Consider the following 16,655-nt stretch of genomic DNA (forward strand, 5'->3'; position numbering starts at 1 on the left):
GATTCTCATCTGCTTGAACATTAGCAGCAAGCATAAACCTTGGGAAGGAAGCAGAGCTGCATTAAACACCCTGCAGCCTCCAGAATTTACTGTTTAATGTTTGTGCAGTGGAGTTCTGAGATAAACTATTTAGAATGTTCTGGCTAAGATGTCAACTTTAAACACAAAATTCCAGGGATTAGGTTCTGAGTTGTTAAAGAAATAGAAGAATAACACTAGAGTTCTTTAAGCTTTCATAGAGAAAACCTTTCAGATTGTGAAAAGAAAAAAATATCAATCTCAGTTTGAACAAAGGGAATACGGTAACAGAAAAAATCCAGTTAAACTGTAATAGTTAGGCTGCCCTGATTCCTTGACAGAGGTCTACAGTTTCTGTTTAATTAGAAGTGAAATAAAGACATACCACTGGATCACTTCCCAATCTTAAAATTGTTTTGTTTTGGTTTTTTAATCATTTCATTTTTACAATACAGAGGCAAAAGTAATTAGAAAAGGAAAACCAGCTGAACACAATCTGCCCAAAAATTCTCACATTCAAAACAGTTACTATTTTGGATGTGAACTCTTTTCATGGAGACACAATGATGAAATGCATTAAATATCACGTTTTATGCTTTCCCCTGGAAGTCAACAGATCTCCAGAACAGAAAAGATGCAGCAGTCAAACTCACTAATAAGAAATAACAGTTCTGGAACATCACTGAAAATTAGTGTTCAGTCTCTCTGTTCAAACAAGAACACAAGAGTGCTAAGTGAGACCAAAACACCTGGCCCAGTCCATTGCTTGGAAAGTGCCCAACAGTCTGTGTGTACTCCTATATTGACTTCTTGTCATTATAAAGCTATAACAAATTATCCAAAAATCACATAAGATAGAACTACTACATTCACAGAGATATCACTGTACTTTTGCCCTGTTATTTTTTCCATTCTGATATTGCAAGAACCCATTTAAAAAAAAAACACAAATGAACTTAAAGCAGTTCATTGTATAAATTAAATCAAACTGGGTTTCTAAAATTTCATCAGAAACAAACAGAATAAGTTACCAGCCTTAAAGTGCAAGTTAGCTGCTGATTATTTCATATATTCTATTCAAATAATAGCACTGACACAATATAGAAGCATATAGATTATTGTTATACGACTGCACAAAGAAACATGAGGGAGAGGGAGAAATAAAACCCCAAGAAACTAATTTCATTTTGGAAAGAAAAATTTATTAAATAAGGCACACCCAAAACAATGCTTTAGACAGAAGTACCTTAAATATCCCCACAGGCATATTTTTCACTCTGGAATTAATACTCCAGTCCTTATTCAGCACACTCAGATCAGCAAATTTCAGTCTATTGCCATGTATGAAGTCTCTGAAACTACAATCTGCTAATTCAGGAACATAGTAACATTCAGCAACTACAACTCACCATCTGAAATTCGGGAAGGGAGTAACAATCCTCTTCTGCCTAATTCAGCCAGAGCCAGGCATCCACCGTGCCACGCGTTGTCGGTTTCCTGGAAACTAATTTGAGAATGAAAACAAGCTTTGTTAAGGCTGACTTTGCCTTTCTGGATTACATTTTTTCATGGTGAATTCCTAACAATTTAAGACACAAACTTTTATCTTCTCTTTACTCTTGTTATACTTTTAAAACATAAGAATGATGAATTGAACATGTTCCCCTCCCCATTTTGTGCAACAAAAACACTGCTGTAAATATGATCAAATAAGCAATGACACATAGGCAAAAAAGTAAAACAGAACCAATTATCAATATAAATGTAACTTCTTTGTGGAAGAACACAATATAAGGGTCTCATGCAGAAAAGGAAAACAACTTTCTGTGGCACTGCCAAAGATGCAGGTTTACAGAACACAGCCAAGACAACTCATTAATTTAATGCCAAACACAATCCTTTACTAGAAGGAGAGGTTCAAGCAGTATGACAAAAAGATTAGACAAGCTTGTGCATTTCAAATGAGTGAACAGTGGTGTTTAGATGCCTCTAAAAAAAGTAAACCACAACAATGACTTGTAGTGAACACAGAAAAAAAAATATCAGTGCACGGTTCTTGATGGCTGGGAGATAAAGGAGTGAAAAGGGGAAGTTTGTATGCTGCATGATTAACAGTTAATTAGTCAATTCTGTATTAAACTAGGAATAGGAATCCAAGAATAAGATACTAAACAACTAAACTAGGTCATATCAAAGCTTCATCTCTCCCAGGCATACTGCCTCTGAAATGGACCCACAGCAGATGCTTAGCCGAAGACAAAGCATAAAGGATCATTCCCCTGTTAGCCTCCTCCTGGCTTTGGCAATCAGAAGTACAGGACTTCCCAAGCCAGAATGTCATATTTAATAACCTCTGATGGGACTCCCATCCATTAATTTGGATAATCCCTTTCTGAACTCCCTTAACACTTCTGGCTTCCATAACATCCTGTGGCAATGACTTCCACAGTTTAATTGCGCGAAAATGGACTTCCTGATGCTTCTCAGTTCTCATATTATGAGAAAGAGTGAATAGTAAACAATTGACTGCTTTCCCTTTTTCTTCATATTTATGGTTTTATGCACCTCCATTATATCCTCCTACCTTTTCTTTCCCACACGGAAAAGACATCAGATAAATCACATTTAACAATTCAGTTTTCTCATCTCTTCCTTTCCTAACATCTAACACCCCACTTGCCTTCCTGTTTACCCAGACAGATGCTCCATTGACATGTTCACAGAACCAAACTATGCACAGTGAATGCAGGATCTCTTTCCTGAGTAATATTAACTGGCTTCTCACTGTCCACGTTCATCCCTAAGTGCATTAGTTTGTATTCAGATGTCTTTTATAGTCTAGTTACTTAATTTAAGGCTAATATGTCATCTTCTCTGACACCTTCAGTTTTCACTGTATTAGCTAATTTAAATCATTTCCCAATTTCATCACCCCACTGTTCACCTTTTTTCCAGGGTAATTTTTGAGTATTTTGGATAGAACAAGGCTTGCACAGATCCTTGCAAGATTGTGCTGAAAACCTCACTGCACTGTGAAAAAATAATTTCTTCCCTGTCAACTGCCTTTGAGGCTATGCATAAGACATCCTTGCTTCTTATCCTCAGAAATACAATTTAAACTGCCAGTGATGAGCAAGTGACATATTATTTTTATTTTATTCACTACATATTTAGTGCAAAGCAAACAGAAGAGATTCCCTTTCTCCCTTCATTTATTCCAAAGCGTTTCTGAAGAAAGCAGGTCACTCAATTACTAGCTGTATTACTCACCCCTATGACTTGAAAAACAAGGAAAGAAAACGCAGTGAGTACGTCTTTGAAGCTCCAGGGATAATTGAGATCAGCTGCACCTCCTGAATTAATCACAGTAATACAGTGGAAGTATTGGCTAAGTAGATACTTTCGTTGCAAGTTTTTAAGACTGTATCTTCTTTTTTTAAAGCAGTATTTTTTGAGCTCAAATTTTCAATTTGTATTCTCCACCAAGGAGAAGAACAAAAGAAGAACAGATTTGAATAGCAAACTAAAGATTACCAAAATTTTTTGTCAATAAAGAAATTACTATTTTTGTTATTGGCTTAGTCCAAAACACTGGCTGAAACCTTAAATTCTTTAGAGCTGAAGGTTTAGCAAGTCCACAAGCCTCCGTCTCACACAGCCAAGAGTAGGCTCTTGGGCTAGTAACAGTAACAGAACAATGCAAGTATATTGCAAAGCTCTCCAAAACACTTCCAGACTACAAAAGATCATCAAGAAGAGAGCAGAGAAGATTTTTTGATCAGGTATACACTGATCAACACCCTGTGGTACAAAACTTCTAATGTTTTACTGTTTGAATGTACTTTGTGCAGTGTGAATAACCACCACCTTTTCTTTATCCCAAATCTTCCATCTGCTACTTTGGTTTGTTTCAGATAATATGAAATCCAGAAGGCAACAGTTCAAGTCACTGATGATCTTGTGCATTTCTGCTATACCCCTTCCATTCATCAACCTTCCTAGGCATCTTAGCCTCACCTTCCACAGAACATTATAGAATACCCTGAGTTGGAACTCAAAAATAGAGTTTCTGTTCTACTACGTGCGTACTACATTCAAGTTATAAGCACACAGGGAATTTTTAAAGCAGCAAGTTAATGAGCTTCAGCACTTCTGGTTTAAAAGATTAGGAACAGTTTCCTTGAATTCCTATTCCTACTGGATACCAGAAGAAAGGTAAAAAGATGTATGAATTCTTAGATCCATTTTTTTTTAATAGTAGTCCTCCTATTTCATAAGCACACGTTTCAGACGCATGTAAAATGTGATGCAAGATTTTTACCTAAAACAGTCCAATAGAGATCCGACCACATCATCTGCTAATTCTTTTGGAAGTCTTCCAGTAATTCTACCTATTCTACAGAAGTTAAAAGAAAAAAAGCATACAGTGATTCATTAGTTCTGTCATTCAATGAGTAAATACAATTAAAAAAAAACCTAGTCACTGGAAACTTAGAGTAAAACAAGTGAATTCAAGAGGGCAATGTATTATGCTAACACCAGTACCCCAAAACACCAAATCTCGAGCTTGGAGTCAAAGCTACAAATTAGAAGAGTTAAGAGAGATATGTGTGTGTGTGTGTGTGTGTGTGTGTAACATACATAAAATATATATTAGTGGAAGAAAAAAAAATTAAATGCTACCTCACAGCCTTTATCTCAAGTCCTATCCAGAGTGCCTATTTTCAAATATAGTGAAATTTTCCTGAAGACTAGCCCAATTTTATATGCATTCATAAAAAGTCATATGGCTTTACAACATGAACTATGTTAAAGGCATTTGAAGTAACAGAATATTACATGACACACAAATCATCAATCATGGGTTATATTAAGGCTGTTTGTGTTGTTTGCTTTAATTTATAAGTTTAGAGGAATAACAAGAAACCTACCCTTTTGCTGCAGACCACCTGACAATAGTGTCTTTGTCTTTCAGTCCAACCAACAGTTGCTCTGCAGATAATTTTGTTTAAACAAAACAGATTATTCAACAGATTTATTCAAACAACAGAAATACTTAAAATGTTACAAATTCATTTTCGTCCTAACATTGCTGCTTCCTAATTTAAAAATATTTGTATCCAGATTTCTTATATCTGCCAGACAAGTGTAAAAAATTCATTTTATTACTTAGCTATAAAAGCCTTCTGATATAATTTATAACTTTTAATTAGAGCATATTCATTAGCAAGTTAGCAGAAGCCCTTCCTTAAGAGTACATACTAATACAAAATGCTGTTCTTTGATAGTACCATAGCTTAAGAATTTCCAGCATAATTTTTAGCTTTAATGCAGTACCATTTTACTTTATTTTTCATTACAACTTTAACAAATCTTCCATTCTATGAAAGGCTCAAAATATCACTTCTGTATTATCAGTAAAATGTATTTCAATAAGTCCCTCTCTCTATGCCACAAAAACACTAGAACACTAGTGAGTTTCTGCTTGAGATACCAACATTTAAATTATTTGGTAAACACATGGTATGGTATGGTTGCTCAGGTTGAAATTTTAGTCTTTTGAATTGTTCAAGTTAGTGCAGATATCCAGAACACTTTCTTAGCACTAAGAATGCTGCTTTCCTAATGTACACATAATGTGCAGACCTTACAACAAGTTCTGTCCCATTTCAACACACCTACAACATTTTCAATCTCTCCTGGAATGTCATATTCCTCATCATCCTCAGCTTCATTAGCAGCAACAGTTATCTTTTGGCTTTGCATAACTGAACTCTGAGCCTGCAGGTTGGCAGCCAGAGATCGACAGCCACGCTGGTATCTGCAGAAGAAACAGAGACAGTACATTTATTTTTCTGACGTAAGTTTCAACTGAAATAGGCACATACTGTCACAAAACCTGCTTGTCAAGTTATACCTCCAAGTGCACAGTTTTCCAGTTATTTAATGTTTGTGTTAAAGGAAAGGGAAAAAAATATCCCATTCTCCTTTCTCCTGACCCAGTTGCCACTTTTCCAGGTAGAGAAGAGCTAAACTACTTCCCACTACTGACCACAAAGAGACACAAAATTCCCATGCCCTAAAAAACTCTCCAAAACCTTTAAAAATAAAAATCAACTCATTAAAAATGGTTTTAAATGGTAAAGTTAGCCCAGGGTTTTCTGCACAACCTGTACTCACATATCTAGCCTGTGGTGCAAACATATCCTTACAAAAGAGATAATTTTCATGCTAAACTAACTTTTGCCATCGGGCAAGGCACACTCTCCACCTAAAAGGAATTTTCTATGCCTAAGGACGTTCTCAAAAGTTAGTAAAAGGAATACAATAAAAAAAAAGTCACCAACGGAGCCTGCAATTTTCAAATATCAGTGCGAGAAATCTGAAAATTGGGTTGCCCTCTGGCAAAAAGGAAAACCAGACACCAAAACCTGACTAATATGCAAAACTGAAGTGGGATTGCAAACCATTTTTCCCCTGTGAACTTTCTATCGAATCAGGATAGAACAATGTAATGGAAATATTAAGTTCACTCTTACAACGTGGAACTACGTCAACTTCAGTACCAAAGGTTGCTGTCTTCCCATTTTTACCACATCGTGCATTATATAAAACAGGCTTCTGCTTTTGTGAAATACAACATTATATGTCACAATATTGCTCTGCTATACCGTAACTGTAAAAATTACAGGAAACAATATATGGCCTAAAAATTTCACATGAAGTATGTATTCAGTCTTAAATAACATGATGATGATTTCTTTTTCTTGTAGGAGAGAGCAGGAAGGACAGAGACTGGCAAAAAAAAAAAAAAAAGGATTTAGGCATTTTTTAGTTTCTGAAGTGATTATGGATTACTTGTTATAGAATTCTTTTTCTTTAAAAAAAAAAATTTCAACTTGAAACTAACCTCCATTTTGCTACCTTCGGTTTCACAAATGTCAGTCCAAGTCGTTGAACAAGTTTCATCCCCAGCTTGCGAAGAACCATCTGATTGCTTTCTGACAGCTTGCAGTTATCAAGACACTCAAGTACAGTAGCAGCTGTAAGACAAAAACAGGTTAGAAAAATGCTTAACAACAATTCAGTGTAAAAAAAAAAAAAAAAAAAAAAAAAAAAAAAAAAAAAGAGTTTAAAGTCTCCAAAGTTGTTCAGATTTAGATTTCTGAAGGTATTACTGAAACACAAATGTCTTATTACCTACTTGTAGCAGTTTTAATACTGGCCAAATAAATGTAATATCCTTCAGCTACCAAACAGGAAGGACTGCTATAAGGATTACTTTCAGCTGTGGAAATCACAATGAGTCCAGCTTATGAGGAATATTTATGCCTCTAATTCTCACCGGAAGCAACATATTCAAGTATCTGTGTCTAAGAATCTTCTATAGTCTAACAGAACCAAGACTGAAAAAATCACAGTCAGTTATTCTGTATCCAGTCTCTGCATACTTAGCATTCACTTCCACCATTTATGATTTTCAGGTAGCAGCAACTGAACTCCTCTGCACAGAAATTCTTATGACAATGAATGCCCATGAACATTTAAATGCAAAAAATAATACTGATGTGTAAACAATCAGCAACAAAACTTTCCATTTCCATAGCACATCAAAGCCATTCGTCCACCAAAATGAAAACCACAGATTAATGGAGAACGAGCATAAAGCTCCAGACCTCAAAATTTTCACAAGGAACACATTCCTGCTACAAATAAAATAGTCTCTTTGCAGTTGAAGTCTGAAGTGATGACTTATTGAAGAATGAACTTATATAGCTGATCAATAATTAATACAATCTAGTTACCCAGGCTCTGAAGGACATATCAGTCTTAGGGTAAACAAATTGGTTATGTGTTCTGTAATCTTCTAGTCCAGGCCCACATGAAGTTTTCAAAAATACTAGGAGATCAAGGGTACAGCAATTGTTTCCAATTCTGTAAGGGCACATGACTTTAAAATCTACTCAATTTTTGATCAGGTTTTTGTTTTATCCTCACTTATTCCAATTCTAGTAACATAAAACACGCAAGCAAAAAGGTAAATTACTATTATTCCAATAACTTCCTAGAGTTCTTAAGCCTAAGTAACCTGCATTTTAAGAGACTGAAGAAACATCAACGCTTAGAGATAGAAAGTTAAGAACATCTAAATATAAACTTTTTCCAAGTCCAACTCCTCAATTACTGTGGGTCATCTATAGAGCTGTTCATAATTCTGGTTACCTGACGTTCTTAATTACTTCTTAAGCTTCCATACTGCTGCTTTCTACTGCTCAGTAATAACATTCCTCAATATTTTCCATTTGCACCTGACCAGCTCTGCAACACATCTGTCATTCCATTTTGTTTGTCTTCACTATCTTATCTCCAGCTTTACCCATATCTCAGGCATTTTGTAAGGAAGCATCTGCATGTTACACTTCGTTACTGGAAGAATCTAAACTGCTTCCAGCTCTACATCTACAGAGTTTCTTTTCTGGAGTCAAAACAATTCCATTAAGTCAAAGCATTCTAATGTGAGTTTCCATCACTACTCAATTTTTGTGAATAGCACAAACCACGTGCTTTGACAGTCAGTTCTGTGGTCCTTCTCTATTTTGCAGTGTTCTGCAATTAGCCACCATCTTTCTATACCTCTCTTTATCATTACCAATGAGAAGCAAAGCAGTATTGTGCAGTCAGTTCTGAACATATTCCAGGATGCACCATGAGAAGAATGTAATTCCAACATGTAAATACAATATTCAGACACTTCTGTCTTCTCCTTACAAGTACCTGCCTATCTCTAATTGCATCCATTATAATCTGTTTCCACTAAAACCTTTTTTTCTTTTCAACAGTACCACTAGATGATTCCAACCGGATTCCACACATAGCAGGTTCTTTAAACCTGGTATTACATGTTTTATCCTTAAGCTTGGTGTTCATAAGCTCCACATCATACAGTTTCCATGTTCTGTGCTCAGCTGCTGAGGCCCAGCATCCAACCTTACCATCTGCCAAATCTTTAATTTTCTGATGAGATTTTCCAACATAAATACTTCATTTGCATCTTCTCCTCCCTCACCTTCTCTCTTCCTCTTTTCATTTTGCATGCTTTAAAACTTCCCTGTCGATTTTATTCTTTACAGCACTGTTCTTTAACAGCATATCCTTCTCTTTTCTTTTTTACTTGAATGGCTTTGAAGCAAAATCAGGATATTACAAACTTACCATATGGTAAACAATCTTCTCTTTTGCCATGTTTAAACAACTGTGCCTACAATTAAAACAGGGAAAATAAATATAACAATACAGAGAGTTTACAGCTCAATATATCAGGCATTAAGTTCTACAATAGTCAGTCAACTTCCTGCAATAATCTGTAGTGTTTACTAATTAAAACGGCATAAAAGAAAGTCTCTGGGTGCAGTTCTACTTAAGTCAATGCATGTCAAGGCTACTGTAGCCCAACCTGTCCCTCCCATTTATATATTCATGCAGGCATTTAACTCAGGGAGCTGAGCTGGACAAAAAACACACTCAAGAAAACAGGGGGGAGGGGAGAAGCCACTCTTTCAGGCAGCCCAGCTCCCACAACCATCCAGCTCAGTGCTTGGTCACACAAGTCCAACGCAGGTGCAACCACAGCAGCTATTATCTAACAGCTCATGTTGCTTTCAACCTCTAAAAAGTGAGGAACGTGAATGAAGAACACTGCAGAACATGAATAAAGGCAGATGAACAAGGGGAACCCCGTGAGACCTGGTGACATCAAACAATTCTCCAAACTAAACAAGCCTTGCTTGTAATTTAGGCAGAGCACAGCACAAGGAGGCACATCAATGCTTCCGTCACTGTGAGAAGCAGGACAGGTGGACACTGGTGAGCAAGCTCCATCATTAGTGACAACCAAACTCAGACAAGACAGGGCACAATATAGGCTAAACTGCTGAGTATTTTATCCTGTTTCTCCAACAGCTTTCAAGAACTCCGTGTTAAACTAAACAAAGTCAGCTACAGAACTCTCTGACTGCAAATACAACTCCATCAGGCATATTTTAATTCCTGCACCAAGGGATTTTAAGGAGAGTTCAAGCGTTCAGTCTTCCAAATAGCTTCCAAATCATTTACACACAGTTAAAAATCCCATTAGATCTCAGCACTCCAGTGAGAAGAACAGACTGTTCATACCAGGCAGAAACGTGTTACACTATTAAAATGGCCTCGGTCCAATTAGTATGTATCAAAACCACCACATTCAGCCCCTTAGCTTTCCTTGAACTTTGTCATTCGTCATAAGAAAAATCTTCCTCACTAAACATGCCTAGCAGTTAAACAAGAACAGACTTACCTTAAAAACATGTACTTTCTCACACATACCAAATACACATGCCTCCTGCACTGCAGGTGTGGTTAAGAGCAACAAAAGCAATAAAAACACCTTCAGGCTATGTACCCATTATATTTTGTTGTGTAACTAAATTACGTTTCAGAATCCTAAATTAGCATTTCTGATCAGTTCTACTACAAGCTATACATAGTGGAATTTGACAATACTTATTATTCAAGATTTGTAATGCTTTGCTGAAGTAACCACGTAAGTATGACATCCTTTAAGAACTACATTTACAGAGCAGAAATGCAACAGAACTACTTCAGCCTCAGAACAGCAGCTAACTGAAACCACCCCTGACACAAACAGTATGAATACAGAATAACTTTTATCAAGATACCACATTGATATAAAATAAAATCCCACTAATATATGACAGAACTGCTTGACTAGAAAGCCTAAGGAAGAGCTAAGAGAAAGCGAGCAAAAATCTCAGTCTCCCCTGTTACCAACAAGTCTGGAGTGGCTTCAATTTCTTTTCAGCCTCTTTGCTGAAATCTCATAAGCTCATTTCTTCGTAACTTTGCTCCTGTGCTCAAAACAGACAGGCTTCACAAGGCCAGCAAGTTTGTTGTGGATGTCAGGAGACACTGCAGCATTTCTGCAGCACCTTATCCCCAGTTACCTCTCCATTCTGTACAAATGCCCAGTGAAGAGCAAATACTATTTTGAAGGAATGCCTCAAAATGATTAAGACCATACACAAGTGCATTCAAACAGAACAGTATAATTCCTAAAGTAATGATAACAAAGAGAACAGCTTCTTTATATAGCCTTGGGAGTTCCTGGACAAGTTCTTTTGGAGATTTCCCTCCATATGTCTTAGCAAACTTGGTGAGCTCCTGAAAAGTCTCAATGGATCCCTCAAAACATCTGTGTGCTTCCATTCTGACACAGCTCCTACATCCCAGCACCTCCCTACAAGGCTCTCCAGGAGTTTTCACGTCCTCGAGGCCGACTTTGAATTCAGTTCTGACTCTTCAGGAATAACATAACTAGGAGGTACGGCCTCTAAGCAAGAAGTAGGAAGAAGTTCACCAACACAGAAGCAGCAAATAAGAAAACTCCACACAGTTTTAAATGTCAAAATCATCACAGCAACTGCTGTAAAATCAGCTGAGAATACACTAAAAAATACGTGGGTTATGTATTCTCTCAGATAACAAGTCAGGCCTCAGACCTTCAGTGCACACCTCCTGCTGTCCTTCGGTGACACAGCAAGGGTCTAACAGGGTTAAACAAGGGTTTAGGCAACTCTGACAATCTATGCAAGAAAATCTCAAGGAAGAGCATTTCATTACTTGAGAATCCGTTACACGCAATGTGGACTCCCATTAAGAATATACTTTCTTCATCTCCCTTCTCCTTCCATCTCCCATCTCCTCATAAAGCACATAAAAGAAGCAATCAGATTTCCAGTGTTGAAAAGTGTTCAGCTGTACAAACCACAGCAGTTCATTCCTTTCTCTGACAAGGGCAACACCTGGTTCCAGTGGTCGCCTTTATTGCTCTATGAGGATTAAGGGATTTTATTTCATTGATGCATGTTTTTAGGGGAAGTACAAATTAATCAAATAATGCTGTAGCTACAGTGTTATAAATTCATAACTTAAATGACCTGGGATGTAATGTTTACACTGTTTTTGTTCAACAAAACCTATTACATATTGGTTCTTGAATAACAACAGAAGAAAAAGGAATCTGTGAAAGGAAAGAAGTTGTGTTTGCACTGACTGGTGTCCACTGCAGTTAGAATACAGCCTTCTACCCACCTTTTTGCTGCTTTACCAAGTGATACATTAGGTATTTCTCTCTATCAGAGAAGAGTTTACAGGTTATTTCTAGCAAAAAAACATTTTGTATAAAAGTAGGTGATAACCAAACTGGTGGGAACTACTTTTCAGATGTTCTACAGATCAAGAAATTCAGTTGTTGCTTTGTTTTCCTGATTGTAGAATCATCAAGGAAAAAAAAATCTTTTTATGACTTCTTTGTGAGTCAAAAAAGGCAAAAACATTCAGAAACTCAAATCTCCCAAACTTTTGAGCGTGGGGGGGAAAGCACTTTTTCTGTTGTTGGCCTCTATAATAAAAGATATGTATTTCTTCTGGCATATGCTCTGTACATGGATGTGCTTGAAGCAGTCATTGTATAGGAAAAATCCTGCAGCTCTGGCTGTCTCAGCATTACACTAAAAATCAAAGTACACTTCGCATCACTGCAAACCAACAGAAACTGGGGAGAAAAAAAAAAAAAACAACTCGAAAAGGAAAAATGAGCAAATCAGCATTACAGTATTTATTTTAAACTTCCTGCCTTGCAGGACAAAAAACAACCAAGGCACATCGATTCAGAAAAATCTGATACAAACAAAATAATTAATAAGTTTGGTTTGCCACCTGTAGAGACAACAGCTAATGATACTAAAAGCAAGGAGTCTGAGCCTGCCCATTGGAGCATCCAGGCAGCCAAAGTTACACCATGGTCTCTCCACTTTAATGAGGACACACAGCAACTCACCCGACCTGTTGAACTGCTGAAAAGTATGTGACTCCCTCTCTTATAAATAATTAAGCCACCTACAAATTAGAGAAAATCAGTGGTGTGCAAGCGATGACGACTGTCAAGTCTGGTTTTGCTTTAGAAATAGCATGGTGCAAGGAAAACAAAACCCAGTTTCTTAGTAATCACCGAAGAAACACACCACACCTTCCAATTGTCTGCATAACCCACTTTGGGCTCCACGAGATATATCAACCAGGATCATCTCTGGGACATGTTCCCCAAGCTATACAAATCACCAGTAAGGGTGGCCTGACTGTTTGCTAGCAAATCTATCTTCCTGTTGAGCAGGAGACACCAGTCTGAGTCTACCCTCTGGTTGTAACCAAGCAAGTTGAGGACTGGGAGGATAATTTCTGCCTCTATGGGATGAGAAGAAAACGGTATCTTTCATTACTCTGGAGCACCCCCTAGTAGTCACACAGCATCCAGGTCGAGGGAAAGCTATCACTCCTTCCTGCCTCCGGGCTAGATGTGGGGAAGTAAACAAGGTGAGGGAGGACATGCTGTCAAAATAATAAATTTGCTTGAAAGTAGAGAGTGTTTAATGTGTTATATGTGCAACGAATGGTAAAACAGATTACAACTCTTGTCCTTCGTACTTCTTCAATGCAAATGGTAGACTGCATGCATTTGTCAGGGTATTGGTAATGGTAGCTAATGTGACAACCTTCGACACAGAGCACGGTTAAATAGCTGGTGAGAGTTATGTTTTCATCTGATCTTTGTTATTTATCAGAAATTTACAGTAACACGTGGGGAACCTCCACTGTAACAAGACTGACAAAACACAGATTTGAAAGCTCTGCTTTTTGTACACCTTTATCTACAAACCATTAGGTGATAACATCTCTTAAAAAAAAAAAAAACAACGCCAATGGACAATGGTAATTCTTTGAGAATGCCAAAAATACAGAGACTTGGGAAACATTCTATTTGGAAATAGCCTATTTTTGTGCCTGTGGGTCTGAAAGAATAGAGTTGGAGAGTTCTTTCTTCCCCAGAGCAAAATTTACATAAGCACACAGCTATTGCTAAATAACCTTCGCATTAGAGACAGCTCAGGGAAATGCCCTGTTCTTAAGACTCTCCAGTTTCATCAGATCACTGCGTAGGGCGTTTTATTTTTAATTATTACTCACACTTGTATACTGAATCACCTATAAAACAAATAAGGTTTAATAAGTTTCAATGCCCAAGGCTACCTCAACATGATGACATCTCTGTCACGCAAGAATTGGGAGTGCTACACCCTGCAGCAATAACTAAAAAGCTGCTTGATATAATGGCAGGTTTAAAAGCAAACCTCCAGACCAAGAGAATTTAAAATGCAGATTCTTAAAACAGGTTAGACATTTCTTTCAAGTAAACAACAATTTTATATTTATATATAAAAAAGGCAATTTCTTATTAATCTAATCCACCCCATTAATCTACAATCCTTCAAACTACCTATGCATACAGTGAATCCAAGTACAAAAATGAACTCAATTCAACAATGCAATTTTAGTTTCAAACATAAGAAGTCAGTTTTAAAAACCGAATCTGAAACACCATGAGCAAAGATTCCTGCTAGTGCACACCTGTTGTGAAATGATATATTACTGACGACAGGTGTAAAGAGAAAAAAAGAAAAAAGCATCAGTGGAATTAAAATGTGTAATGCAGGCTGCATGTTCCAACAAGAATCATGAAACAGTAGTACTTGTTCTACACATAATGCTGAGTTAGATTAAACAGTAGCATAGCTAATCACCGAGACTTCAGGCCATGGAGAGGCAGATCAAAGTGCAGCAACACAGAACTGCTCACCGTGTACCGAACTTGCAGTTTCAGTTCATTGAAATGCAAGAGTTTCGTGTGATTTTAGAACAGTTTTGCCATGCCAATCTCACTACAAGTTATTTCCTGAACACAGACCATCAACAGTGGTTCTGCTGAAATCCACACTGTCAGGGGAAGCTCTGAACTGATCCAGGGTGTTGGAGGTGGAGGGGGAAGAGAGAAAGAGGCAGCAAGTCCTTTTCCACCCACCCTGCTCCAACATCATGACATCCCCAAAACCTGCCTTGCTGCACGGACTGGAAATTGAAACATTCTTCTTGTTCCTGTTCCTTCAGGATGAAATGCCCCAGTAACTACAGTTTGATTCCTAAACAAGTTGCAGGAGGAATCAGGGCAAAGAATTCTGAAGCTTGGCGACCCAAGTTTTAGTTGCCCCCCCCCCGTGGATGCATTTTGCTTTATACAGTTTGCAATTATTGTTTTGTTTCTGGACAGAACTGCTAACACCACAGATGTTTAAAGGAACAGGTTTACTTACTTTAAATACTGCTTTTACTTTTGGCTAATATTTTTGGTTCAACAACATATTATTGTTATAAATGCGTTAGTAAGTCATTATATTCAACTCTTATGCTTCCTACTCCAGTTAAACACATCCCTGTACACATACCTACATATGTATCTTTCTGAAAACCTTTATTCTCTAATGATGTAATTCAGGCTTACATTGCAGTAATTGAAATTAAAAATTCAAGACTGGATGCAAGAAAAGGCTTTAACAATTCAGTCTGCTCATTCCTACCAACTGGAAGAAGAGTTATGAGCTATCAGACACCACCAAACTAGCTTGATAAATATGTTCTCCCATCCTACAACGTAGAGGAGGAAAAGAAAAAAATCATACAAATGCAAGACAGAAGGCTGCAGCTTCCAGGTATATTGTATCACATTCTAGTTTCGATTCTACTTGTTAAGTATTCACCTGTTTCGCTTAGCATGCACTAATGAACAGGTGGATAGAGCCAAAGCCAAGGGAATTATGACAAAACACGAATGTATTAAACATCCTACAGGTCTCATCATGCACCTAGGATGGCAGTCAGTCAGTCTCCCTTTCCAGATCTGACAATAAAATGATGAAACATCATTCTGCCTTTTGAAACAGACTGCAACACATACAAGTAATGCTTCCTCTTGCTTAAGCAGCAAGTTCTAAGTTATTCTAAATATAGACTGTTTCTCGTATCTTCTGATTTGGAAGAGCTGCTGAAGAAGAAAAAAGTACTAAAAAACCAACAACACAAACTCACTTGTTCCACAGCTTTGCTTTGATGTTTAGGAACGTACTGCATCCAAGTCCTCAGAGCAATTATTCAAAAAAGAGCTGCAAATTTATGCAAATTATAGAAACTCATACAAATGCCAGAAAATCCTTACATCTGTGCTAAAACTATACAAGTCTATGCCATTCATTGACTTCACTCGTGCTATCTCAGCTCATTAACAACAAAAACAAGAAAACTCCACAAAATCCTTCACTCCATCCAAATATATCTGGACATCACAACTGACACAGATATCAGGACTGTTATCCAAGTAATTCAAAATACACACACACAAAAGAAGTATAAAACTACTGGACAGCTGTTAGAACAAGATATTCCTAGAATGTACAGGAGTTCTATATAGTAGTGCTTCAGGAACTAGAAGCTTTTTCCCCAAGCTGAGCTGTTCTTTGATTCTATAATGAACTACTTTTACAACCTGAACTAAGAATTCAGCTCTGTGAACCACAGCATGGCTTGGAAAGGACCTTCAAGATCATCCGACTCCAATCCCCCATGAGCTATATAATTACTTCACAACGTGCAGCATTAAATGAAGAACTTCAGATTAACAAATACAAGGAATAGTG

General features: G+C 37.2%; 1 protein-coding gene across 2 annotated transcripts in view; it reads right to left on the minus strand.

The window, feature by feature from the left end:
• The window catches only part of TBCD (tubulin folding cofactor D), a 108,564-nt gene that overhangs the window by 82,108 nt on the left and 9,801 nt on the right, over positions 1–16,655 (minus strand). For both annotated transcript variants that reach the window (XM_003211411.4, XM_085240256.1), the window contains 6 exons: positions 9,232–9,277; positions 6,929–7,061; positions 5,697–5,839; positions 4,950–5,010; positions 4,340–4,414; positions 1,428–1,522 (listed from right to left, as the gene is read on the minus strand). In XM_003211411.4, the coding sequence (XP_003211459.3) occupies positions 1,428–1,522; positions 4,340–4,414; positions 4,950–5,010; positions 5,697–5,839; positions 6,929–7,061; positions 9,232–9,277 (553 nt within the window). The remainder of the gene's footprint in view (positions 1–1,427; positions 1,523–4,339; positions 4,415–4,949; positions 5,011–5,696; positions 5,840–6,928; positions 7,062–9,231; positions 9,278–16,655) is intronic.

The sequence above is a fragment of the Meleagris gallopavo genome, chromosome 20 (genome assembly GCF_905368555.1).
Source record: "Meleagris gallopavo chromosome 20, MGAL_WU_HG_1.1, whole genome shotgun sequence".
NCBI classification, from domain to species: Eukaryota; Metazoa; Chordata; class Aves; order Galliformes; family Phasianidae; genus Meleagris; species Meleagris gallopavo.